Raw genomic sequence first — 26819 nt, forward strand, 5'->3', positions numbered from 1 at the left:
CATCGGGCAGGGTGCTGCCCCATCCCCAAAACCCTTACTGGGACCCCTTACTATCTATATGTGGGACCCAATACCTTAGGCCACTTGGAGCCCACACACAACACACTGCCCTGTTCCCTCATACTTAGTCCACTCAGTGAGACCAGTTCTAGCTCTGTCTGTTCACTCTCCCTCCTCCCTAACCAGCTCTTCTGAGGACCACACTCTGGCCCAATGAGCAGGTCACTGAGGCTTCTCCATTATGTGGGCACAGACCAGCACCTTCCGTGTTGCCTGGGAGCTGGTTCCAAGGTTCTTGAGCCCCTCTCCAGGTGGTACAGGAGAGACCCACTACACACAGTGCTTGAGCAGCACGGTGTCTGAGAGCAGCTATCTGTAGCTCCCTGCCGTGGTGAACAGTGCAGGATGCCTCAGTGCAGGACAGGGGGCACCTAACGAAGGTTAGAAAGACTGAGACTTGTCTTTGTGATGGAAGAGAACAACTGGAGCAGACACCCAGCCAGGACGAGGAAGAATGCAGCCTTGTGTTCAAGTCAGACACCAAAATGCCTGTTGATTTACACAAAAATACAGATAAGGGCCAGTCCTGCCTCACTACAGCTTAAGACTCACCGAGATGAAGGGTCTTACATGTATGGCTCACTAATGAACTAACATGTAACATGGAAGCTAACATGCAGAAGCTAAAGTAGACAGTGTGTGTCATGCCAGACGAACACACTACCTCACATTCAGAAGGAGGTAAGAGACCAGGTAACCTCAGCTAGCTGCTTTACATTCTGGAATTCTAATCCGTGAAAGAATCTAGAATCCTTGAGAAGGAATTTTGTTGTGTAAGAGGTACACGGTCCTGGAGATAAAAACAAAATATTTCATCTATCAAAGAAAACTATTTCTGTTTACTAACTACACTGTGTGGCCTCCAAGCAGGTGTCACATGAAATCATTCCAGGAGACAGGAATGTGCTCAGCTGGAGCTGCTCCCACAACGGAGACACTCAGCTAAAGGCCCTCGGCTGGAGCGTCATCCCCAGATGCCACATCTTTGAGGATAGCAGGCACGGTTGCACTGCAGGAACATGGACAGCTTTCTCGCCCAACTGCTGCGTTCACCCCAAACGCTAGCAAGTGACGAGCGCCAGGCAAACACTCTGAGATCCAGACAGCTTGAATGGACTCATCTTAGGTGCCACAGGAGGCACCTCCTAGTCTTCTGGCCTCCACATGAAGGCAGTGACACATGACCAACAAGGAGCACACCTTCAAGGCATTGATGACCGTCTCAATGTGGGTCTTGACGGCCTCGTGGGAGAACTCAGAGCTGGCCAGCGTGCACATGCTCTCCAGAGCCAGGTAGCGTAGGTTTGTCTCCCGGTGCTGCAGGAACTGGCCCAGCTGGTTGCAGGCGCGGACGAGCAGGTTTGGCTCACTGCAAGGAACAGGGGACATGATGAGGAGGGGGAAAATAGGGAGGGCTGTGAGCTACAGGGGAGGACGGATGCAGTGGAGAGGTATGGTGAGAAGGCAGGACGGATGCAGTGGAGGGGTACGGTGAGGAGGCAGCACAGCGGTGAGAGGAGGCCCAGCGGGAGGTGCTGAAGAGGCGGCGAATAGGACAGATGGCAGTCCAGGGAGGAAAAGACTCGGTAAAGAAGACTCGAGGTGAGGAATAAGAAGTGCAGTGTGAAGTGACAGAGGACAGGGTGCTGTAATGAGGGGTCAGTGAGGAGGAGCTGCAGTGAAGAAGGGGTGACTTTCTAATGAATCTGCAGGATCTCCTCTACTCCAGAGTAGACTCTGGAAAGCTCTGGTAGGCCAAGGCTTCACTTTCTTTTGTTGTGTCCAGGAAAGTGAGTTGGACAGCGGCCATGCAGGAAACTGGACCAGGCTAAGGCAGACAGTGAGTAACGAGGGCTGTGAATGTGGAGCATGGGCTAAGCGGTCAGCATTCCCTCTTGCATACGTTTCTTAGTGTGAGTAGCAAGGGCTGTGAATGTGGAGCATGGGCTAAGCGGTCAGCATTCCCTCTTGCATACGTTTCTTACAGTGAGTAGCAAGGGCTGTGAATGTGGAGCATGGGCTAAGCGGTCAGCATTCCCTCTTGCATACGTTTCTTACAGTGAGTAGCAAGGGCTGTGAATGTGGAGCATGGGCTAAGCGGTCAGCATTCCCTCTTGCATACGTTTCTTACAGTGAGTAACGAGGGCTGTGAATGTGGAACATGGGCTAAGCGGTCAGCATTCCCTCTTGCATACGTTTCTTAGTGTGAGTAGCGAGGGCTGTGAATGTGGAACATGGGCTAAGCGGTCAGCATTCCCTCTTGCATACGTTTCTTACAGTGAGTAGCAAGGGCTGTGAATGTGGAGCATGGGCTAAGCGGTCAGCATTCCCTCTTGCATACGTTTCTTACAGTGAGTAGCAAGGGCTGTGAATGTGGAGCATGGGCTAAGCGGTCAGCATTCCCTCTTGCATACGTTTCTTACAGTGAGTAACGAGGGCTGTGAATGTGGAGCATGGGCTAAGCGGTCAGCATTCCCTCTTGCATACGTTTCTTACAGTGAGTTCAAGGGCTGTGAATGTGGAGCATGGGCTAAGCGGTCAGCATTCCCTCTTGCATACGTTTCTTACAGTGAGTAGCGAGGGCTGTGAATGTGGAACATGGGCTAAGCGGTCAGCATTCCCTCTTGCATACGTTTCTTAGTGTGCTCTCCCCCACACCCTAAGTTTTGTGTTTTACAGTTCATTTTCAGCCCTGCTCCAGTGTGGCAGACTGCTTTTGTCACAGCAACATTTATCTAAATGATGGAGCAAAAACAGCTGGTCCCAAACAGGCTAGAGTTCTGTCTGCTACAGCCTCTGGCAGAGACCCAGAGAGCAGTGCCACGGGCAATAAATAAGGGCACACAATCAGGGCTGAGCATAAAAGAGCAGAAGTAAGATGCCTGCACTGTGTATGACAACCACTGCCTGTGACCCAACCATGACCCTGTACAGAAGCTGGGAGTCATCACTACCACTGCCCCAAGAGACTCCAGAATACTTGAGCATTGCCTCTCTGAGCAGCAAAAGTCACTCGGGTGTCCCTTCCTTTCAAAGAAGCTTCCTGTAATACTCAGAAGCAAAAAGGAGCTCTAGGGACGATTCCACAGCTGTAAAAGTATCTAGTGGCAATGTCCTGGGGCCAGAGAGCTCCCGTGAGCTCAAGAAGCAAGAGGAGCACAGACCAAGGCTAGAATAGAGACACCTGTCAACATCTGAACAGACAGATGCCAACTGCCAGCCTTCACCTGCTGTCTCTCGAGAGGGATACGCTGCTAACAGGGCTCACCTGTCGTGGTGGATGATCAGGCTGATGGCCTCAAACAGCACAGCATTCTTGGCATTTGAATGCTGGACCTTTTTGGACTTGGGTGGCTCCTGGGCCTTGTTCAGGATGGTCTCCAAGCACTCAGTCAGGCGGCCACGCACCGCAGGGTCTTCTGGGCAGGACACAACTGTCAGCTGGGCTCCCAGGCCCTCATCCCACCAGCCCAGCCCAACACCCAGGCAAGAGGCTCCCGAGGCACTGCCTGTCCTATGGGTGCCTCTGACAATTATTCCCAGCTGCAAATAAGAAGGGGAACATTTGTAAATTGTCATGGGACAGCTCCCTGCTGCAGTGTCATAAACACGAGGTAGGGATGGAGCAGCTGTGGTACCTACACCTGCTTCTAATTCGGATGGTACTTAGACAGAATGTGTTAGTCATAAAGTCCAAGGATTATGGGCAAAACCTCTAAGGAGCTTCAGAGACAAGGAGGCTTTGTTCTCAGTTATCAACCCCAGAAACAGAAAATATAAAGCAACATAAAGAGAAAGATTTTTAATTTGGTTCAAAGCAGAAGGAAAAGACAATGAACAAAAAAATTGAAGCCAGCCATGTGGTATACACCTGTATGAAAGCACTTAGAGGGCAGAGGCAGGAGGATTAGGAGTTCAAAGAGAGTAAGTTCAAGGCAAGACTGAGTTACATAAGACCCTGTTTTCATTAAAAACATAAGGGCCAGTGAGACCAAGCATAATGACCTGAGTTCAATCCTCAGAAACTACGCATGGAAGGAAGGAACCAACTCCCACAGGAGGCCCTCGGGCCTCCACACGCATGCTGTGGCACCACGCCCACAAGGCACACACACACACAGAGTAAAGGTAAAAGCTATTAAAACAAAAACCAGTTACAGTGGTAGGAGCCTGCTATCCCAGTACTTGGGAGGTTAAGACAGGAGGATTATAGGGAATTCCAGGACAGTCTAGACTGTACAATAAGAAACTATTGTAATAAATAAATTAACTAATAAATTAATTTTAAATGAGGAGAAGGAGGAGGACAGAACAGAACCAAGGCTCCCAGTGAACTTTGTATGTGATACTCAAGTAGCTCGCATGTGCACGTGTGAGGGGACAAAGGTCAGCCTCGGGTGCCATTCCTCAGGAGCCGCCCACACCCACATTTTTGAGATAGCATCTCTGACTGGGACATGAGACTTGTAGTAGCTTACATTAGCTCCTCCATGTCTGCTTCTCTGTGCTAGAGAATGCACCACTATGCATGCTGGTGTTTTAGACTGAACTCAGGTACTTGAGTCTGCAATGCCAACATTTCACTAACTTGGCCTCTCTCTGAAACATCTCCTAATAAACCTTTAAACCTAATAAACAAAGACTTTATGCAACTACAGAAATAAATTCTCCCTTGTGAAGAATCTCGGTGAACTGAATCTGTGACCATAGAGTGGGTGCTTCAGGGAACACCAAGGAGGCAGGTAGGAGGAGCATGTCACTTGTGGGCGGTGCTGCAAGAACACCCAGAGGGACTTCGGGGAACATTACCTGGGGGTGGGTAGCACTGCAGCAGTCTCAGAAGCTTGACTGACAGCCAAGGAGCCGGGACAAAATAGTAAGTATAATCCTGAAGATCTGTTGATGCAGACGTCACAATCTGTAAAACAGGGGAGTAAGCGGCTGGCCTCACAAGACCCCACAGGGACCTACAGAAACATCACACTGGCTCCCTGGGCCGTTCCTCTGAAAACAAGTTTTCAGGTGTTAGGTATATCCAATGCTGCTTCCTGTCCCCCCTCCAAGAGGAGCTGGCATGGCCACATCAGTTCACACTAAAAGGGACTATGCACTGCCTTCAGGGACATATGCAAATGCTGCCAGCACAAGGGCTATTGGTGCCCTGAGGCACAGATGACCAAGGCTGCTTCCAAACAACAGACACACAGCAACCATCCCTTAGGACTAGACACTGATACCTGAAGAAGGAATCAGTCTTTTCTTCATGGGCTAGAAAACAAACATTTGACCATACCCCAAAGCCCCCAGCCTGAGGCATGTTGAGTATGCTAAGCCAGGCCGCACTTGCTCTACTCACAGTCTCTACCCCCAGCCTGCGACCACAGCTGCCACAGCTATCTCATCAGCACACAGTCCCGTGTCCTCTCCACCTTGTTGTTTTGCTTTGCTTTGTTTTGTTTTGTTTTATGAGACAAGGTTTCTCTGTGCTACAGCCCCAGCTGTCCTAGAACTCACTTTGTAGACCCAACTAGCTTTGAACTCACAGAGATCCACCAACCTCTATCTCCCAAGTGCTAGAACTAAAGGCCTGCATCACCATGTCCAGCAAAGCTTACTTCTTTTCTTTGAGGGACTCAGGATTGCTCCGTCCCTAAATGTGTACCTGTGTATACATTCAGCCATAATGAACATATTCTAGAAAGTTCATCCTGATGAGACTAGCCTAGACTCAGGTTGTAGACAGCCCGGCCACAGGTGGCAGAGTCAGGAAAGAACTAGATAGGGAAAGAAGTGGACAGCAAGCAGCCAAGCCAGGCAAAAGAAGCCCCACAGTATCTCTGGGAGATGCAGAGCCAGGCTCAATATGATGTGTCTTTCCTATGTGTGCTCAGAGATAAGCCTGCAGCTTTAAATGCATTTACTTACAACAGAAAGGCAAGGAAAGCTCTAAATGTTTACGAAGAAAGACAACAAGAAGGGGAACACAATAGAGAAGTCTAAGAAAATCCAAAGTGAAGACTGCAGGTCTTAGTGCAGTCAGTAGCACACACCTCAGATAAAGTGGGGACGAGAGGCCTTGACACAGGCCTAGGGTTCAATCCCAACACTGCCTGGGCCTTGCCACTTGTGCAGATGAGATGAGCACGTGGTCAATGAGCAATGAAAAGACGCCCCACTTTATCACTAGGAAAACACAGATCAAGATCACAGGACACACCCTACACCTATGACAGAAACCACCAACAAAATCAAGCATGCCTGCACACTAGCACGGTGGTGCATACCTATAATCCCAGCACTTAGGGAGGGGGGAGAGAGTCAAGTCCAGCCTAGGCTACAGAGCAAAACCTTGTCTCAAAAAAAAAGGGAGGCTGGATGGGTGGGCAAAACGCCTCACAGCCTAACAACCTGAACCCGCCCGCGTATGTGGGAGGAGCTAGAGAGACGGTTCAGCGTTCAAGAGCAGCGCTGCTCTTCTAGAGGCCCCAAGCTCGGCTCCCAGTATCCATACCAGGCAGCTCACAACTCTCTGTAACTCCGGGGAATCCGATGCCTCTGCACTGACACTCACATACCCACGTGCAGACAGACGGACATAGTTAGAATGAAAACAAGTCCTTTTAAAAAATGGAAGAGAACCAACTCCTAAAGTTGTTGTCTGGCCTCCGTGAGTCATGATGTGTGCACACATACTCAGTGAGACATGAGTGAGGATGTGGAAAAATAGATCCTTTGTGTGCTGTTGCTAGAAATGTAAAGCAGTGCGGGTGCTGTGCAAACAGTATGTCAGTTCCTTTACAAAAATAAAACTAGATCTAATCCAGCAGGTCTACTCCCAAAAGACAAAGAAGCATCTAGTGCAGACATTTACATAGCCACATTTACAACAGCGCTGTCCATAGCAACCAAAATATGGAAGTAGTCCAAGGCTGAGGAGTTAGCAAAATACATATGAGACAAAACTATTCGCCCCTCGGAGATGAAGAAATGGTTTGGTGGTTAAGAGGACATACTGCTATTCCAGAAAAGCAGAGTTCAGTTCCCAACACTCATGTGTGGTGGCTCAAAACTGCCTATAATTACAGCCGCTAGGAACCCATCTCCCTCTTTAGCCTCTATAAGCATGTGTGCATACGAATGTACACAGACACACACATACACATACACACACACACACACACACATACAAGTAATAATAATAAGTAAAGATCCTTCAGCCTTAGGTAGGAAAGAATACTGAGAAGTCTAACAACACAGGTGGACCCTAAGACATTACGCTAAATGAAATAATACTATGTGATTCTGTTTGTATAAGGTAGTCAGTGCTGTCACAATCAGAGACAGTCATATAGAAGGTGACAGGGGTTGGTGAGGGACAGGTGGGCCATCATCAGTGTTTGATGAGGACAGTTTCAGGTTTACAAGGTGAAAAGAGACATAGAGACACAGAAAGCCAGAGAAAGGGCTCAAGGGGTAAACATGCCTACAGTTAAGCCTAATGACCTGAGTTTGATCCGTGGAACCCACCCACATGGACGAGGAGAACTGGCACCCACAAGCTGACCTCTGACTTCCACATGCATGCCATGACACACATGCTTACGTGTATGCATGAATAAATACATACTAAAAAACAAAGTGGTAGCAACAGACACAGCTTATGGAACTTTCATACTGATGGACTGTATACATTTTTAAATTATGTGTAATCCACAACACTAAAATTTTTATTTATTTCTGAGACAGGGTCTCACTATGTAGCCCTGGCTGGCCTCGAACTCACAGAACTCCACTTGCCTCTGCCTCCCAAATTCTGGGATTAAAGCAGGTGCCAAAAAACCTAGCCCCACTACCACCCCCAAAAAAAGTTTGTTGTTTTTTTTCATTTAGTTGCATAAGTTAACAATATAATAAAGTTCAAGTTGTAAATGACGTAAGAAAGGAAAAAAAAGTCAGTGAAATAACTGATTTCAGAATTAAGTAAAATACATAATTTAGAAATATAAGTAGCAATACTATAAAGAGTAAAACATGACAGAAAAAAATCCTTAGGCAACAAAACCAATCATCTGGTGTCAGTCTTCTTGTCTTTTGGGGGTGGGGGGCTGTAAATACCACTCAATGAATAAAAACATTCCTTTTAAAAAAAGTTCAAATTACAGACTAGTTTTATATATATATATATATATATATATATATATATCAGCAGTTGACTGCTTACCTACCACACACAAAGTGAAGATTCAATCCCCTGCATCTCAAGAAAAGTAAAAATTTTAAGCAATCACTAAGAACAGCATTTTAAACATAAAACAGAGCTGCCAGTCTGAAAAAGATGGACCTTAAAATTGGTACAATATCTTAAAAATCTTAAATTTTACAAAACTACAAAAAGCCTCCAGAGACACCTTGTTTGCACAGGACTTTGGGGATAGAGAACAGAGACACAGATGACTTGTGTGAGACCACAGGTGTGATAAAGCTCCAGGGAACAGTGTGGGGAGAGCAGGAGGAGGTTCCAGTGTTGGCTCCCACATATAGGAGCAGTGCCAGCTGTGCCACTTAGATGTGGCTTCAGAGCAGCTGGCTTCACAAGCAGGATTTAGCATGCTGACCAGAGGAGGCTCAGCAACTTAAAAGTCTCGGACCAGAAGATTCGCAAAGCAGTGACTGCCCAGCACAGGTGATATACTAGCCATGGAGGAAGGACTGTCAGTTGAAGGCCAGTCTGGGCTACACACTGAAAGTCTGTCTCAAAGGAGCAAGAAAGCCAAACAGCACGTCACACCAACTACACACAGATCAGGGAAGGCCATATATGCCCACTACCTTTGAAGAACAGCAAGGAATAAGTAAGTGCTGGCAAATTGTATGTTCCAATCCAATGCAGCCAACAGTGCCAATCCACAGGAATGCTTCCCAGGCTCAATGGATTACCAGGCCACATCACAACGACATGTTAACTCCAAGAAGGCCAACTTGATCACCTTCAGGCAAGACCAGAGCAGGGCAACACTGCTGTGGGTGTAACAGCAACAACTGTAGAAGCTACTGAAGACCCTATAGTATAAGCCATGCCAGCCCACTGATACCAACATTTCACACACGAATAGACCATGAGATGCCCCCGGCTGTTCAGAGCCAGTCACTGATGACTGCAAGCAGAAAGGAACAAAGGGCTTGAGGGAACAGGGAATGACTACACTGCATTCCATCAGATAGCCACTTCTCTGCAGGATCAGAAAAGCAGCAACAGCTACTTCAAACAAAAGTAAAGGGATCGCATACAAGGCTGACAGAAAGACACATATAAAATAAGCATGCCACACAGAGCCGCTAACAAAATCCAAGACACAGAGCCAGGGCCAGTCATAGCTGCAGTGAAGGTGACTGGGGAGGGCACCAGCCAGCTGGATCTCAACCAACAGAGAAAGAAGCATGTGAAGGACTGGCAGGGGCAAATTTTAATAAGTTAATTAAATTAATGAGTGTATATGGTGCATGCCAGAAGAGGGCATCAGATCCCATTACCATGTGGTTGCTGGGAACTGAACTCAGGACTCTGGAAGAGCAGCCAGTACTCTTAACCTGAGCCAACTCTCAGTCCCAGGCTGGGGCAATTTTTATTCTGGAATTTACAGTGTGGGCAACATATCCTGCTTCTAAATGTAAAGTAGTAATTCAGACAAGCAAAGAAAATCAAATCCACCCTGCGTGCCCCACCGTGGACTCACCCTGCTCAGTCGAGAGACAGCTAGCGAGACAGAGGTCTTGAACTCCTCAGGATTCTTCTGGGCCAGTGTGGTGATGAGGCTAGTTGCTGCAGTCACTACACCCTGAAAGACAAAGACTCTAATCAGGAGGCCCACAGGCACCACAGCTGACACTACATATAAAGTACACCCTGTGGTACATAGCCACCTGGCCCCCAGGCCTGCCCTGAGTGACCCATGAAATTTACAAAACGGAGGCAGGACATACTGGCTCTTTCTGGGTCTAGCTTCTCTCTGGAAACTGGAAATCTAGTCCAGGGTGGCCTAGGTACTTGCAGGTGTAGCAGGCTGCAACTGGGAAGATTGGGAATCTTATTTTCTGCTTGTCACCTGTGTGCCTCTGTCCCCGCCTACTCAAGTTATCTTCAATCACTGTGCCAACTACAGTGGAAGACAGAACTTTCCAACTTATTTGAATCTTCACAGTCCTGCTGTTTCTTAACTTGGATGGGACCCAGTTCCAGGGCTGGAGCCTGCTTCCCTGCAGAGTGCCCACAGACTGCCTGGGCTCAGATGGGAGCAGCTCAGACCCCAGTGCAGCATGGCAGGCCTCCACAAGACCTTAGGTCTACTACTGTCCTAGGATAACAAATAGCTGTTTCCAGTACATATCTCTTGAAAGATTTTGGTAACGGAATCTCTGGCCTGGCAGTATGGCATATCTATAATCACAGTATTTTAGAGGAAGAGGTAGAAATGTTATTTCTAGGATCAAAACCAAAAGTCAATTCCATCAGGTTGGAAGTCAGGAGCTTCCTAACATTTGGAATAGGACAAATACACGCGAATACAGCTACTCAAGCTATGTGCAAAACGTAATTGTTGGCCATTGACTTGGCATCCTTCCACATCATGGTTTGCTCGTTTTCTATGGTCTTACAGGAAGCACACTGTGGTACACTAGCACATGGACTCGGGTATCCCTGGCTCCAGGTATATAGAGGGCAACTCTAGCCTTTTGCTCCCTCTCCAAATCTCTTCTCCAGATAGCAGCTCAGTCTTCAAAGCTCTAGGTCATCTGCTCCACCTACCCCCATTATGAGCCTGAAGGCTGGGTCCTTCCTCTCTACCAGTATATCCCTCTCCTGATGGCTTCTGATATTCCTGATCTCACCTCCAGATCATTGGCCTTGGCCTTGGAATTATACACTTTTCTCAGAAGAGGCCACCAAACTCACTTATAAGCAGACATCTGACACCTTGGAGTCATGAGGCTGGGAGAGCAGTATCTCAGGCCTTCTACACTGGCAACGATGGACATGGGTTTGGAGCAGCTAAAAGGAGAGCGTGCTGGGCTACTAAGGAGAACCTGTGGGTCTGAACGGGATGCCCTGACCCTTCCTACTCTGAACTAAGTTTCTGTCACGAGCCAAGATGCGAGCAAAATAATGTAATGTGAAAAAGCAAAAGCAACTAAGAAACTGGGGTCATAGCATCAGTAGCCTAAGAAAGGCGGTGTCCTGGTATCAAAGACCCAGCCTTGCTATCTGGAAATGACTGGATGCCAGAGCCACCAGACTGACAAGAGCTTCTCACAGCTGGGTCACCTGCACATTGCTGTGACGGCTGACTCTGACAGCCTCTGAAAACCTGGGTTAAGTCTGGCACAGTATGGCTATGAGAATCTTTATCTTTTTTTTTTTTTTTTTTTTTTGGTTTTTCGAGACAGGGTTTCTCTGTGTGTAGCCCTGGCTGTCCTGGAACTCACTCTGTAGACCAGGCTGGCCTCGAACTTAGAAATCCTCCTGCCTCTGACTCCCAAGAATCTTTATCTTTTTGAGCTGAGGTTTTTTTCAGCTATAAAACTGGGAACTTCTAACTATTTACAATTTACAAAGTCTATTAATGGGGAACTACCATTTATCTGATACAGCTAATGGACTCCAGCAACGTCCTCTGACCCCCAAATAGTACTTAAGCTTGGGGTCTAAGTGCTCAGGGACCACTCACAACGTAACATTACTGACTCCCCTCCAGAGCCTTCTGCCTTCCTGAAGGAAGTGCAGAGATCTACTCTACTATCTCAACAAGCATAAGAAGTCACAACAAAGGAATAGCTTGAATGCCCACTAAAATGGCCAATGCAAGTCCCATGTACTGTTGCCTAGATATGCATCTAACAATCTTTTTTTTTTTTAACTTTCACAGCAGATTTTCCCAGGGGTGAGGGTAACTATCGCACAAACTTGCCTGACCCCAGCAGGTCATCAGACCCACTTGTTCAGCGGTCTAAGCAGCAGAGGTCACAGTTCACAGCTGCTTCCCACCCAGCTGAGCTGAGCAGCCACACTCACCAAATCACAGACCTTCCAGTCTTCTGTAAAATGGCTAAGTTAGTAAGACTTAGCCAAAAGGAGTTTAGCCAAAAGGTGGAATACACACATCACAGCCCCACACAAGCAGCATGTAGGGAGAATAGCCCTGCTAGACGGAGTCCCTGGAGAAGCCTGCTGCAGGGAGATGCTGCAGAGGAGACAGTGCATCACCTTCATCATCCTGAGACTTAATGGACCACTTCTACAACGCTCTTCTGAAAAGGTTACTTACTGGGTGAGTAGGAATTGAATGAAACTCAGACACTTACCAAGTGCTGGTCGTTGAGGAGGTGCACCACACGAGATGTCCAGTCGCCCATGGGAACTAGGTCAGGTGATGTCCTGTACAGGCGTAACAAGCACAGGGCTGCGCTCTGCTTCACACTATCCATGGTATCTCTAGAAAACAGACATCATCAGTCACTCGGGAGAAGGGTGGCTTCTCAAGGTACCACAAGCTAAGCCAAGCAGAGAATGGAGCTGCGTGGGGGGCACATGAAGTTCACCAGGAGACCAGTGGGTCAGGAAGGCCTGCACAGGTCACGCTCAAGGACACATTTTAAGCAGGACACCAACCCACAGACAAAAGCCTGCACTATTTGTTGTGTAGCTTCCAGAACATCAAATTCTCATCCCCTCCTGGACACTGAATACAAAATGGACTTTTTTGTACAACGATGCTCCCCCTCTGAACCATAGGATTACCCCAACCCCACCCCAATTCATTGCAGCAGGAACAGAATGGAGGCCTGAAATACCAGTGGTTTCTTCTCTTCCCTACAAATGTGTCCTGCTCCCCACACTTCACCCTGCTCCACTATGCTGAGGAAGTAGGCTCAAGCTGTCTTGTGCTGGTGAGAAGTAGGTCTCTTTTGTTTTGGATTTTTGGTGTTATCTGATATGGGGTACCATCATGTATCATACACTCATCTCAAACTCCATTCTCCTGTCTCAACCTCCTGGATGCTAAGATTACAAGTCTAAATCATCATGCCCAAATCTAAGTATAAAGTCTTAAGAAAAAGCACGTGTGCCCTGGCCCAGCCTGTAGCTTCTCATCATCATCATCATCTCTCTCTCCTCTCTCTCTCTCTCTCCTCTCTCTCTCTCTCTCTCTCTCTCTCTCTCTCTCTCTCTCTCTCTCTCTCTCCCAGCCTGTAGCTTCTCATCATCATCTCTCTCTCTCTCTCACTCACACACACACACACACACACACACACACACACAGTTGCTGCCTTCCAGCCTTCTCTTCTCCTTCCAAGGCCACTCAGAGGCCAGAAGAACAAAGCTGTAAGTAGGTGCAGACACCAAGCAGGGAGGCAGCTGTTTTCTGCTCTGTTGAAGACAGGAGGAGTTCTGGGGGCTCCCCTGCACCCTACCAGACCCTGCCAAGAAGTAGGAAAGAGGTCAAGTGTGATGACACATGTCTTTAATCCTAGCATTCAGGGGCAGAGGCAGAATGATCTCTGTGACTTCCAGGGCAAATGGGACTACAGACTGAAAACCTGTCTCAAAAACAGTCAAAGAAACAAATAGTGGAGGAAAAAAACAAAAAAAAACACCAGACTGACCAAAAGATGTTAGTTGGAGGAGGCCATCAGAACATCCCCATGGGAACCCACTAAGCCAGGCATAGTGGCCCACGCCTTTAATCCCAGAACTTGGGAGACAGGCAGGTGGATCTCTGTGACTCTGAGGTCAGCCTGGTCTTCATAGTGAATTCTAGGGACAACCAAAGCTGCATAGTGAAATCTTGTGTCAGGAGGGGGAGACAGCTAGAGAGAACCAGCTGGAATCCTTAAGGCACTAAGGTGGGATGCTGAACCAGGAGGCCATCTCCTCTTGTTTCCAGGCTGATGTTAACAGACAGCTCAGAGAAAAGGAGCAAGCGCTTGCCATCCCAGAAGTAAGGACATAGAGCATCCTCATAAACCCACTGTGCCCAGAGCAGCTCCCAGCTGTCCAAGGATCTTTCTGATCCTCTACTGTGTCCGAGGGACCAATGTCACCACCCTCCCCAGCCTCACATCCTAACTGCTGACAGAACTACTCCACCGTCTACAGCCACTGGACTCCCATCTCAGGAGCCACACTACCCAGCCCCTTACAACCATGATGCTTGGACACCACTCACAGAGCCACCTTGTGCTCTGTGGGGTTCCATCACTCGCTTAAAGGGTGCATAGTAAGCTTTGCCCATGAACTGTCCCTACAGCCCCTCATGCCCATCAACTGTCCCTACAGCCCCTCATGCCCATGAACTGTCCCTACAGCCCCTCATGCCCATCAACTGTCCCTACAGCCCCTCATGCCCATCAACTGTCCCTACAGCCCCTCATGCCCATCAACTGTCCCTACAGCCCCTCATGCCCATCAACTGTCCCTACAGCCCCTCATGCCCATCAACTGTCCCTACAGCCCCTCATGCCCATCAACTGTCCCTACAGCCCCTCATGCCCATCAACTGTCCCTACAGCCCCTCATGCTCTAACTGGGAGAAGCTACCTGTCTCCTGCTAAAGAACCTTTACTCGGCACCGGGCCTTGTGACCGCTCTGCATGGACTCTTGGGTGGTTCAGGAAATATTCCTATTCCTTCAGTGTTTTTCAAGGATTACCCTGTCTGTACTTCCTCCATTAGTCCAGCCCTGTGGGAATGCCAGGGGGCAGCAATGTAACAGAGACATCTGAGCCACGATCCCTGATGGAGCACAGCAGGCAACACTCAGGTGTCTGTCACAGGACTTCATAGTGACTATTAGGGAAGATGGCCAGGGAGGCCTTGCTAGCAGCTCACACTTGCATCCTGCCCAACTTCCTTCCTCTCTGGTCTGAACTCTAGCCCTTCTTCTATCCCAACACCCACCGTAATCTCCTACCTCAAACTCCTCAGTGTTCTCTAGTGGTTTCTGCTTACAGTCTACAGTAGTAAGTCTTTTAATTTCCCACAGCCTCTCAGCTCTGTAATGGGTTCTCTTCATCAATATCCTGGGGCCCACATCTATATTTTTGAACCTGTTTCCACAGGACAGTTCTCTCCAGCCTGGTTCCTCTACCTGCCTGTGCTTCACATTGCTCAAGGTTGAGGTGCCAAGGGTTGGCTTAAAGTTCCTGCACCACAGCACAGTGACAGAGACCTGCAGTGCTCTCTGCTTTGTGCCTGTGACATGCATAGGACACAACTTGTAGCATCTTTGGCCTCTGCCTACTAGATGACAGGGGTAGGCACTCCACTATGAAAATGATAAATTTGTTCTGTGTCGGCCCCACCCATTTCCCCCAAGATGGCTGACGAGGTAGAGAAGGTAAGCTAGCTCTGGCCTCCCTATATTCCAGCTTCACAGTAACAGAGGGCTACAGCCACGGCTCCCAGGGCCTTGACATCCTGTTAAGTTCATTAACAATTATCCTATCCTGTCTCCTGGACCATGATGAATGTAACCACTGTCTGTGGACCGGCTACACAACAGCACAAAGCACACAACAAGGCAGAAGCTGGCCTTGCCTCTGCCAACCCTGAGGCCCAAAATAGCCCAGGGCTGCTTCAAACTCTTCCAGAACGACCCCTCAACACCACTTGGCGGCTCTCCAAATGAACTGAGGGGAAAGATGATGCAGAATTCTCAATACACAAGGGCTTGACCTGGGCTGGAGAGATGGCTCAGCGGTTAAGAGCACTGGCTGCTCTTCCAGAGGTCCTGAGTTCAATTCCCAGCAACCACCTGGTGGCTCACAACCATCTGTCATGGGATCTGATGCCCTCTTCTGGTGTGTCTGAAGAGAGCTACAGTGTACTCACATACATAAAATAAATAATTCTTTAAAAAAAAAAAAAAAAAAAACAAGGGCTTGGCCTTTGCTCCAATGCTTCTGGCAGGATGACTCAGGGTTATACCAAACCACCTCTTTCTCCCTGCAGTCCTTTCTAGGCAGGCAGGCTAAGACGGTCTCCTTCTGTGCTCAGGCCTCAGTGATCTCAGGCAGAGCTCTATAGCAGGCCTCCCTGACATCCCTCACTACACACGGTGGAGTGTGTTTAGAAGAAGTGCATGCTGCCCCTCCATAGCACGCAGATACATACCCTGCCACGAGGATCTTGGGGATCTCTCCGGCGAAGGCCTCCGCCATCTCACGGCTACCCACGTTGGCAATGCAGTGCAGGGCGAGGCCCATAAACGTAGGATTGCGGCTGGCCAGGTCATTCTTGATGGCATTGTTAATCAACCGGATCAGTTCACTATTCGAGTTCACCAATACAGAGATGAAAAGGTAGCCCTGTATTTCCAGAAGGCAGGGACAAAGAGCTTATGACAAGACGCCTAACACACAATGCACAGAGAAGGAAGCCTGGAAAGCCTCTAGCAGCGTCCCAGGGGATGCTACAGGGACTCGGACAATGTACCAGTGATCAACACTTTTTTACCACCCACCCAGCCCTGATGCTGCATTCCCACTAAAATATGTGCAAAGTCAGAGAGGCACAAGGAAACCAGAGCACTTAGTCCTTCCCCAAATATCATTTCCTTCTCAGTAGCTCACACATCTATGCTCAGTTGCCACACCATCTTCATGTCAGGATAGGAGGGAACTATCATGGCAAGAACCAAGCCTGGCACCACTCACTAATAAATATGCGTATCTGTGCGCAACCTAGCTTACTGCTGTCCACTCACTCCTCTCTCAGCTTACCCCACTGCCACCTCACTCTGCTCAAACCCAGTCTCATGTCATCATTCTATCACTTACAAGGTAAGCGTGTGGAGCCTGAAAGCAGAAAAGGCTAATTTTCTTAACAAAAAAAAAAAAAAAATCCTAAGATACTTGCCTTATTTTTTAATTTCTGTAAGTTAAATTTTTAACCAAAAGAGAAAGCTGTTATTGACAGCCTTACTATAACAGAATGCAGAGCTGAAACTCTAAACCTAAGCAAGTTTGAGCAGCCTGCAAAGAAGAGACAGCACCTTTTCTGGCTTTATTGCCTGTCCCCGTGGCACAGACCCAAGTTTCAAGTAGTCATGCAAAAGGCCACGGAGGAAAGTGACTGCTGGCGCATTGCTCTCTAGCCAGGCCCAGTGAAAAGGAGGCACTGAGGCTGTGGGCGACAGACACAGGGGTGTGAGCACAGAGACTCCAGTAGCCTAAGCCAACAGAAAGCAGCATTGGGAAGAGAGCCAGCCACCCAAGTCCGTCCTGGGCACCACTGGTCCTCAGAAGCAGAAAACCAGGCTGGGATGGGCATGACTACAAGGAATCAGCACCAGGCAGTAACACAGGCCAGATGCACCCAACATGCGACAGAGAGGAAGAAGGAGTCTGCGAACTGCACATAAGGCACAGGGCCCTGCCCCTCAACCATACTCACAATCTGCTTTTCCGTGTATCTGTTTGAGCTCAGAAGATTCACAGCTTCCATGTGTCCAAAGTCAATGTCATGACCAAGGAGAAAGATGAAGAGCAATTTGCAGACATACTTCTTTTTACTGTAGCCATCAAGAGCCTTGTCACCTACAGAAAAGGTGAATAAAAGGTTTACATCTAGTAGTCAAGGTAAGAAGACAAAGATCTGTATAGTACAGTAACAGATTGTAGTAAAAGACTCCAAGAGGCCACAGGCCTCCAGCCAGACATGCAGCTACACACACAGGTAGTGCTATTGCACTTGGTAAGTGTGGCACACACCACAATCCAGAATACATGGCAGTCAGTGCTCTGTAGCCAAAAAGACCTGCTAGTGCCTGTCTGCCAGGGGGGCCTTGACCTCTCTCAACCTGCCTTGGCCCCAAAAGCCCTGAAGAGACAGATCTGCAAGTTCTGCACAAGCCATCAAGCTAATCCTCTAAACAAGCTTATTGGCTTAGGCAGATACTTACTATAAATTATCTTCCATTTCACAAAGTTGTGGGGCAAATCGCCTAGCCATAAAACCACACACAGTCCAGAAACTGTGTTTAGCACGGCTAAACTCCCTCTTAATCACAGCAAAGCAGGTTCAACATGAGACTTACTACAGCACAAAGCTCCAAGTGTAACCAAGAGCCACTGGCACACCATTTAAAGCACAGGAAAATTCCGGAGCCGTCCTGCAGCAGTAAGGAGGGGATGCTAGCATCTATTCTTCTCCCTAGGCTGGGTCTCCAGTGACACCAAGTCAGTATAACATATGTATGGTCTAAACTGCCACCAGAGAGGCTTCACCCAGGAACTGATGGAAACAGACTTGGAGACCCACAGCCAAACATTAGGCAGAGCTTAGGGAATCCTAAGAAGAGGAGGAAGGGTTTGTAAGAGCCAGTGGGGTCAAGGACACCACAAGAAAATCCACAAAAATCAATCAATCCAAGCCCATAGGAGTTCACAGTGACTGTACTGCCAATCAGGGAGCCTGCATGGGACTAACGAGGCTCTCTGCATATATGTAACAGTTGTGTAGCTTGGTCTTCCGGTGGGACTCCTAATAGGAGGTGCAGGAGCTGTCTCTGACTCTGTTGCCTGCCCTTGGATCCTTTCCTCCTATTGGGTTGCCTTGTCTATCCTTAACGGAAGAGGAAATGCCTAGTCTTACTGCAACTTGATATGTCATAGCTGGTTAATACCCATGGAGGCCAGCCCTTTTCTGAAAGGAAATGGAGGAAGAGTAGCCGGGAGTCTCAGGGTGGTGAGGCTGGGAGGAAAGGAGAGAGGGGAAACTGTTGGAATATAAAATAAATGAAAATTTAAAAAATATGTATTATCAGGAAAAGATAACAAATTTTATATATAAATATAATTTAAACATATAAGTATAACTTAAATATATGGTCTAAGGGTATGTGACTGATCAAGACTATCACAGCAACACTATCCTTTCTGCTTGTTAAGGGCTGGGCAGTGGCATCTCTGTGGACAGACCTACTAACCTCACAGGGATGTACAGAACAAACGCCCCACATGTTGGACAAAGACCTACTCAAAGTGGGCTTGTAGAGCTCCTGGGAAATCTCCCCTCCTTCCCAGCAGCAGAACAACATTTACAACTCAGATATTGATAGAGCATTTAGCTGGCTGTGCCTCCTGTTCAGCCTCAGCTTACTGCTGTGTGAGCAGCACGAGTAGCAGGAAGGCAGAACAGGTAGACCTCTGCGAATTTGAGGCCAGACTGGTCTATATAGTGGGCTCCAGCCCAGTAAGGGATGAGATTCCATCTTAAAAAAGAAAGGTTATTATTCAAAAGGTTAAAAAGAATTATCAGGTTACAGTGGTTTAAAACACTTGCCTAGCACACATGTGCTTATGGGTTCTACCCCCATCATAAAGGGGGGAAAAAAGCCAAATTAATGTATTCTATTTCAAGGTATATTCCGAAAGAACGTAAATTAGGAAGCTGGTGGTACAAGACTGTTATCCCAGAACTCAGGAGATGGAGGCAAGAAATTTAAGGCCAGCCTTAGCTGTGTATATAGCAAGACTGGGGACAGTGAAATGTCAGCAGGTAAAAGCAGCTAATGCAAGCCTGATGACCTGAGTTCAACCCCCGGGCACCATAGAGTGGGAGGAGAGACCGACTGAACAGACTGCCCGAGGACCTCCACTGAAGCATACAGAGAACACAACAGTTTAAACCAACGAGAGATCTGCACGTGAAATATGAACGATCAGGATCTGAGAGAGCAAACTGAGTTGGACACACTGAGGAGATGGCTCCGGGGCTACGAGCATGCACTGCTCTTTCAGAGGACCAGAGTTCAGTTCCCAGCACCACATCAGGCAGCCCACCACTACCTGTAACTCTGGCTCTAGAGGGACCCAACATCTTTAGTCCCTGTGGGCACCTGTACTCATGTGCACACCCACATACAAACCACACACACACACACACACACTTAATTAAAAATAATAAAACTAAAACGTTTTTAAAAGCCACTGAGGATGTGCTAACCACTGATTGGTGGTGAGTGTGACCTGGACAGAAGATGGAAGAACTGCAGGAAAGAAATTGGTCAAAATCTAGCAAGGTAATGAACAAGTACGTATTCATTCATAGAATCTAACACAAAACCAAAAATAAAGGCTAACTAAGTCTTTTATGATCTTGTGTGGCAAATTAACTGACTACCTCCAGAGTCTGGAGACCTGCAAAATCAAGGTCATCGTGTCTGTGTCTTTAATAGACTAGATACGCTGTAGCTCTGAGCCTTTAATAGACTAAATACACTGTAGCTCTGAGCCTTTAATAGACTAGATACACTGTAGCTCTGAGCCAGGTCCCAAGAACTGGTCCCCAACTAAACAAAGCAAGAATCCAATTCTGTTAACACTACCATGAGCAGGCTGGAGAGGTGGCTCAGCTATGAAAGGTGCTTACAGGGCCCTCATGAAGACAGGAGTTCAGATTCTAGCACCCATGTAACAAACTGAGTGTTCCCAAAAGGACCTACCTGTAACCAGCTCTGGAGGATTCAACAACCTCTTCTGGCCTCTCAGCATCCACAGGCACACAAACTTCCAACTTTTTCTTGATTGTTTTTTCAAACAAGGTTTCATATAATCCAGGCTAGTCTCAAATTCACTATGTAGCAGAGAATAACCTTGCAATTCTCATCTGAATTACTTCCTAAGTATGGGATGATAGGTGAGCACCACCATACCTGGTTTTATGCAGTGCTAGGATCAGGGATTAGACTTTGAGCTAGAAAAGCACTCTATTTACAGCCCCAAAGCTCCTGCCCAAAACCTACTGTACTGGCTAGTTTTGTGTCAACTTGACACAGCTGGAGTTATCACAGAAAAAGGAGCTTCAGTTGAGGAAATGCCTCCATGAGATCCAACTGTAAGGCATTTTCTCAATTAGTGATCAAGGGGGAAAGGCCCCTTGTTGGTGGGACCAGCTCTGGGCTGGTAATCTTGGAGAGCAGGCTGAGCAACTCTCACGGCCTCTGCATCAGCTCCTGCTTCCTGACCTGCTTGAGTTCCAGTCCTGACTTCTTTGGTGATGAACAGCAGCATGGAAGTGTAAGCCAAATAAACCCTTTCCTCCCCAACTTGCTTCTTGGTCATGATGTTTGTGCAGGAATAGAAACCCTGACTAAGACACCTACCAACATCTTAAATAGACTTCCTGTGGTGGTAACCAGTGGATAAATACCACTGTACCAGCTGAGTTCTAATCACAGACTTTACCTATACCATATGGTCTTAGAATATGCAGCTTATAAAGTCAGAGCCTACATCCCCACATTATTACTGCTGAGAGACAATCTTCACCACTAGAATGCTCCATATTCTGTACTGGAGAGTAAAATGGTAAATCTTAAAAGTACCACAATGTAGCCGGGCATGGTGGCGCATGCCTTTAATCCCAGCACTTGGGAGGCAGAGGCAGGCAAATTACTGAGTTCGAGGCCAGCCTGGTCTACAGAGTGAGTTCTAGGACAGCCAGGGCTACACAGAGAAACCCTGTCTCAAAACAACAACAACAAAGGATTCTATGTCTACCCAACAGGGAGCCAATGCTGTAGTTATTTTGAGATGGCCAAGTGTAAAACTAAAAGCTGGAAACAGCTCATTGGTAGAAGACCTGGGTTTGACCAGCACCACAGAAACCTGGTGTGGAAGAAACCACCTACAACCTCAGAACTAGTGTGGTGGATGTTGGAGGATCAGAAGTTCAAAGTCAATCTCCATGAAAGCACATGCTCAAGGCCAGCCTAATCCATGGAAGACTCCAAGTCTTCATTAAAGTAGTGCCCTTTCGTATAGCTTAGCATCAATCATTCAGTATGTTAGACTGCCATAAAAAAAAAAAAAAAGATAAAGATAAAGATTCAACTTTCCAGGTCCGCTGCTCACATTTTATCATGCTTTATCTGCTTGCTATCAAGGACTTAATTTCTACATAGACTTTAAACGCCACAAAACATTGCCACATACAATCACCATTTAAATTTACTACCCAGCATCCTCTGTTTTATCATTCATTTCCCTATAATTGACCTTGTACCTGGAATCATGAGTCTGCAAAAGTTCCTCTATCATAGAAAGGCTATTGTTAGGAAATTCTTCCATTTTTGTTTTTAAAACATCTTTTTAAGCTTTATTATTATTACTATTTAATTGCTATAGGGTTTTGGACAGGCTGCTGTTTGAGACTTGCTGCTGTATAGTCCAGGCAGGCTACAAACTCATATCTACTTGTCTATACCTCCCAAGTGCTGAGATCAAAGGTGTGTGCCAGTCGTGTGCATTCAGTGCCTGAAGGATCCCCTGGGACTGGAATTACAGATGGTTGTGAACAACCATGTGGGTTCTGGGAACACAATTAAACCCAGGTCCTCTGAAAGAGCAAGACAGTGTTCTTAATCACTGAGCCATCTCTCCTGCCCTTAAGGTTGTTTTGGTTTTTGTTTGTTTTTTTGACAAGGTCTCACTATAACTCCCAGACTGACCTTAAACTGGCAATTCTCCCACCTAGGCCTCCTGAATTTTGCAAGTGTTTGTATATACAAGCTCACACTCTCTTCTTTCACTCCATCCTTTCCTCCCTCTCCCCCCTCATTGCTGTTGTTTTTTTAATTCTCTTTTTCCCTTGAGTGGTGTTTTTGGGGTTTTTTTTTTGTTTTTTTTTTTTGTTTTTTGTTTTTTTTTAATAAGAACATTTTTCCCAGAGTCACTCCTAGAGTGGACTTCCTCAATATCTGGACTTTGTATCCTTCTTCCTGCTCTCTTGCTTCCTGCTCAAAAGCTGCCAGCCTTGCACAGCTGTGAAGACAGGCCCTCCCTCTGCCCCTCACCACTCAGTGCACCAGTCTTTGAGCCTGTATACTAACATATTTGGGGTAGATCCCCTTTTATATATTCTATGTTTGTTCCAGATTCTTAGGTTTCTAAAGCCCATCCACCTCACACCTCACCTTCCCTCCCACGACACCAAGCAACCATCCAGGTATCAGCTTTAGTCCATCCTCCCACCATCTATACACCCCATCTTTTCCTCCCTGTGAGCTACAGTTCTCATCCGCCCAGCCTTTCAGAACACCAAAGTTTTCTTAAACTACCTCTATCATCTCAGTCATCTGCCATATCTTCATTTAAGTCACCCCAAGTGGCCTTACTTCAAAGTCTGTTCTCACTTCTGACACTTTCTACATTTCCTACTGAGTTTGTCTTTTATACCAAAATTTAAATGCTGTAAACCCAGTTCTCTGTAACATGAGCCTTACTTCTTCATGATATTATCTCTTGGGCCTCCATAGGCTACAATTCACAGGCTCTCATTTTCTCTGAGCACCCCTGTCCCTCTCTGACCACATACTACAACAGTGTATTTAAACCAACTGCATTCAAGATCAGGGAGACAACGCTTTCCTACCAGAGGGAAGGGTGCTCCTCACTTCAACCAAGGTCTAACTATGAGGTTGTACACAGTGCCATGTGCCAAGAAAACCCAGCTGCTGTGTGAGAGAGGTGTGGGCCCAATCCCCAGAGCTCTAGGGGGATGGTATGATGTAAAAGAGGATGTCCAATCATGTGGGACCCAGACTTTGGCTTTTACCCCTCTATACAGGGATCCATTCTGAGCCAGGTAGAAAGGAGTTATGTCCTTTGAATGTCTGAAGCCACTAGCCTCTGCTGATCAGATGTCAGCCATAGCCCACCCCCAGCTGATAAGCTATATGCTTTACTTGAAAAACAACATCATTCCAACTAATGGTCATGGCTCTAAGGCCCTTAGGGCCATCAAAGCATAGCTCCATCTTGCAGTGGAATTTCTGGTTTCTTTGGAGATTCAGTTGTGTTATGTGATGTTTTTCTGGAAGCTGTCTTATGAGAGGATGTTTTCCTGAGGCACACATGAGAGGACACATGATGTTTGAAAGATGAAGTATAACTGACAGGCATGAATGGAGCTCTTGCACTGGTTTGCCTTGCAATGCTTCACTGATCTTGGCTGGTGCTGCTCTTGCTTTGCCTTGCATCTCTGCTGATCTTTGCTTGCCGTGACTTTGTAGAGATAAACACGCCAAAGAACTTCTCGGGGTATTCCAGCTGCTTCTTGGTGCTTCCACAGACTCGTGCCATAGAGCAGAGCACTGTGGTTTCTTCTGGATCGAGCTGCTACTACCAATTTGTGTTTGGTATTTGCCAATTAGACTGGACTGCTGTTACGGACTCATATTTAGTGTTTTGGATTGGATCGCCCCAAAGAACTACTTTTAAGCAGGTCTACAATCCCCGTTTCCTGTTAACCTTCTTTTTCCCTACCTTTGGTAGGTGGCTAGAAGGGAGGTTGAAGCCTTTAAGAAGTAGGTTTGAAAACTCCAAGCCTACACCATCTGGACTCCCTTCTCAGAGCAGGAAGGTAAGGGCACAAACAGTGCTGCCCCTGGCCTCACGAGCAGGCCATGGCCTTCTCCTGGGCGGCCTGAGAATGTTTTTTTCTCAAGGCACTCTCGTGCTTTCAGGAAGGAGGTCTTGGAACTGTCTACTCCCCAGCTGACACCAGTGGCAGGACTGGGCTTGGACTCATCTACTGCACACACACACAAATTAGATTATTGTTCTTCCTTTTTTTTTAATTAATTTATTTATTTATTTATTTATTTATTATGTACACAGCAGTCTGCCTGCCTGTATCCCTATAGACCAAAAGAGGGCACCAGATTTTTTTTTGGGGGGGTGTTTCGAGACAGGGTTTCTCTGTGTAGCCTTGGCTGTCCTGGGACTCACTCTGTAGACCAGGCTGGCCTCAAACTCAGAAATCCGCCTGCCTCTGCCTCCCGAGTGCTGGGATTAAAGGCGTGCGCCACCATGCCCAGCTACCAGATCTTATTATATATGATTATAAGCCACCATGTGGTTGCTGGGAATTGAACTCCGGATCTCTGGAATAGCAGTCAATGTTCTTAACTTCTGAGCCATCTCTCCAGCCCCAGATTGTTGTTCTTAAAACAAACAAAAATATCAACATTTGGGGCTGGAATGACCTTTGTGGTTAAGAACATAGGCTGCTCTTCCTTTGAGGCCCAGCACCCACATGGCAGCTATAACCATCTGTAACTCCAGTTCTGGGGGATCTGATGCCCCTCTGAGGGTCCGGAGCTGCCAGCAGGTGGAAGCTGGTCTGGTGGCTGTGTCCAACTCTGCTTAAATTTGCCTGAACCTGAGCAGCAGGGGTAGCATAAGAATCCAGAGGCAGGCCAGACTCCACAGCTGCCCAATGGTTTACAGGTGACTGTGAGTCAGTATCTCTCTACCTACGGTCTCCCTCCCCATTACAGTGCACTGGTATCCTATGGAAGTCTTTGGCATTGCAACCCCATGATGTCGTTTGCATCTGGAGAACCAACCATTAGCATTCGCAGCCTGCAGAGAAACAAATGGGCAGCACCACTCCTTACAGAGCAGTGAGTGAGAGCAGTGCGACTACCAAAAACAAGTCACAAGACAAGTCATTACATTACAAGTTTGGTGTCAGGACTTTCAGGGGCCTGCTTTAAAATGCCCAAATTTAACTTTCTGCCAGCTCAACAGCAAATACTCTGGACAGGTCATCAGCTAAATCCCACTAGTTTTCTAACTCCCAGGCCATCTAGGAAATCCTCTGTTAAGGCCCGAGTTGCCCATGCTGAGGCTCTAGGAGACCACAAGGCTAACGCTGCTGCCCATGCACCTTTCCCAGGGTGCAAGCCAAGCTTCTCCTCTGCTCATCATTTCTAGGACACTCCGGCTGTTCTAGTTCTCATGATATGCTCGGTTAAAGGGTTAGCTGGGCCTTCCCAGTGTCCTACATGCAGGATTCTAAGCTGGTGCTGAGCAGTGTTTCAAGGCAGGAGTGCTTAGCAGAGCACACAGCTTTTTAGCAGCAGGACCTGTAAGGGCAGGTCTCTGCCTTCACCTGGCAGGGCAGATACACTGGAGTTAGACAAACAACCACAAGGGCATGTGCGTGCTCAACAGACTTCGCACCCTGTCAAAGCTGTTCCTCCTCGCATAGTGCTGAGCAGCACTTTCCAGACAAGACACGAGTCAGTGTTACTTCCAACGTCTAGGAAAAGGTCAAAGTGAAAGCTAGGAAGCTGCTGCCCAACCAACTCCACACAGGCTGCTCTCACTGCCTGCATCCCTCATGGCTGGATTTACAAGACTAAGAACTTGATGTGTTTTAGGAGGTTGTTGTTTGCTTGCTTGTTTGTTTGTTTGTTTGTAAAGTAAAAGACTATTTTTGTACTTATTACTTTTCTGATGGCTGTGACAGAGCTCTCTGACACAAGCAACTTTAGGAGGGTTTACTTAGGTTCACAGCTCATGTGCCCACCATGGTGAAGACATCAGCTGCAGAGACTTGAGGGAGCTGGCCACATCCAGTCAGAAAACAAAAGACAGATGAACTCACAGACAGGCCCAACGCTCACTTCTCTCCCGTGCACACTGCTTTTGAGCAGAGCTCACTAGGGCCAAAGCTGGGAGCATCCCTGAGGCTAGAGATGTGCTCAGCTTACTTTCTCCTCTTAATGCAGTCCAGGACTCCCCAGCCCACAGAATGGTACTCTACACATTTAGGGTGTCTTCCTACTTCAATGAGCATAATGTAGACAATTCCTCACAGACATGTCCAGATAGATTCCAGAACACATTAGGTTGACAATGAAGAATAACAATCATTACAAGGCCTTCAGTAGGTTGTAGAAAAGGGTAAC

General features: G+C 47.3%; 1 protein-coding gene across 3 annotated transcripts in view; it reads right to left on the reverse strand.

Moving 5' to 3' along the window:
- Window positions 1-26819, reverse strand: part of Ap2a2 (adaptor related protein complex 2 subunit alpha 2) — a 121580-nt gene that overhangs the window by 68112 nt on the left and 26649 nt on the right. For 2 of the 3 annotated variants that reach the window (XM_085841150.1, XM_085841149.1), the window contains exons 3-9: window positions 17510-17652; window positions 16229-16422; window positions 12418-12547; window positions 9795-9896; window positions 4870-4978; window positions 3329-3479; window positions 1261-1429 (exon numbers count right to left, since the gene is read on the reverse strand). In XM_085841150.1, coding sequence (XP_085697276.1) covers window positions 1261-1429; window positions 3329-3479; window positions 4870-4978; window positions 9795-9896; window positions 12418-12547; window positions 16229-16422; window positions 17510-17652 — 998 coding nt within the window. The remainder of the gene's footprint in view (window positions 1-1260; window positions 1430-3328; window positions 3480-4869; window positions 4979-9794; window positions 9897-12417; window positions 12548-16228; window positions 16423-17509; window positions 17653-26819) is intronic. The other variant, XM_085841151.1, reaches the window with a different exon arrangement.

Source organism: Mus caroli, unplaced genomic scaffold (genome assembly GCF_978045245.1).
Source record: "Mus caroli unplaced genomic scaffold, Mus_caroli_1 scaffold_8, whole genome shotgun sequence".
Classification (NCBI taxonomy): domain Eukaryota; kingdom Metazoa; phylum Chordata; class Mammalia; order Rodentia; family Muridae; genus Mus; species Mus caroli.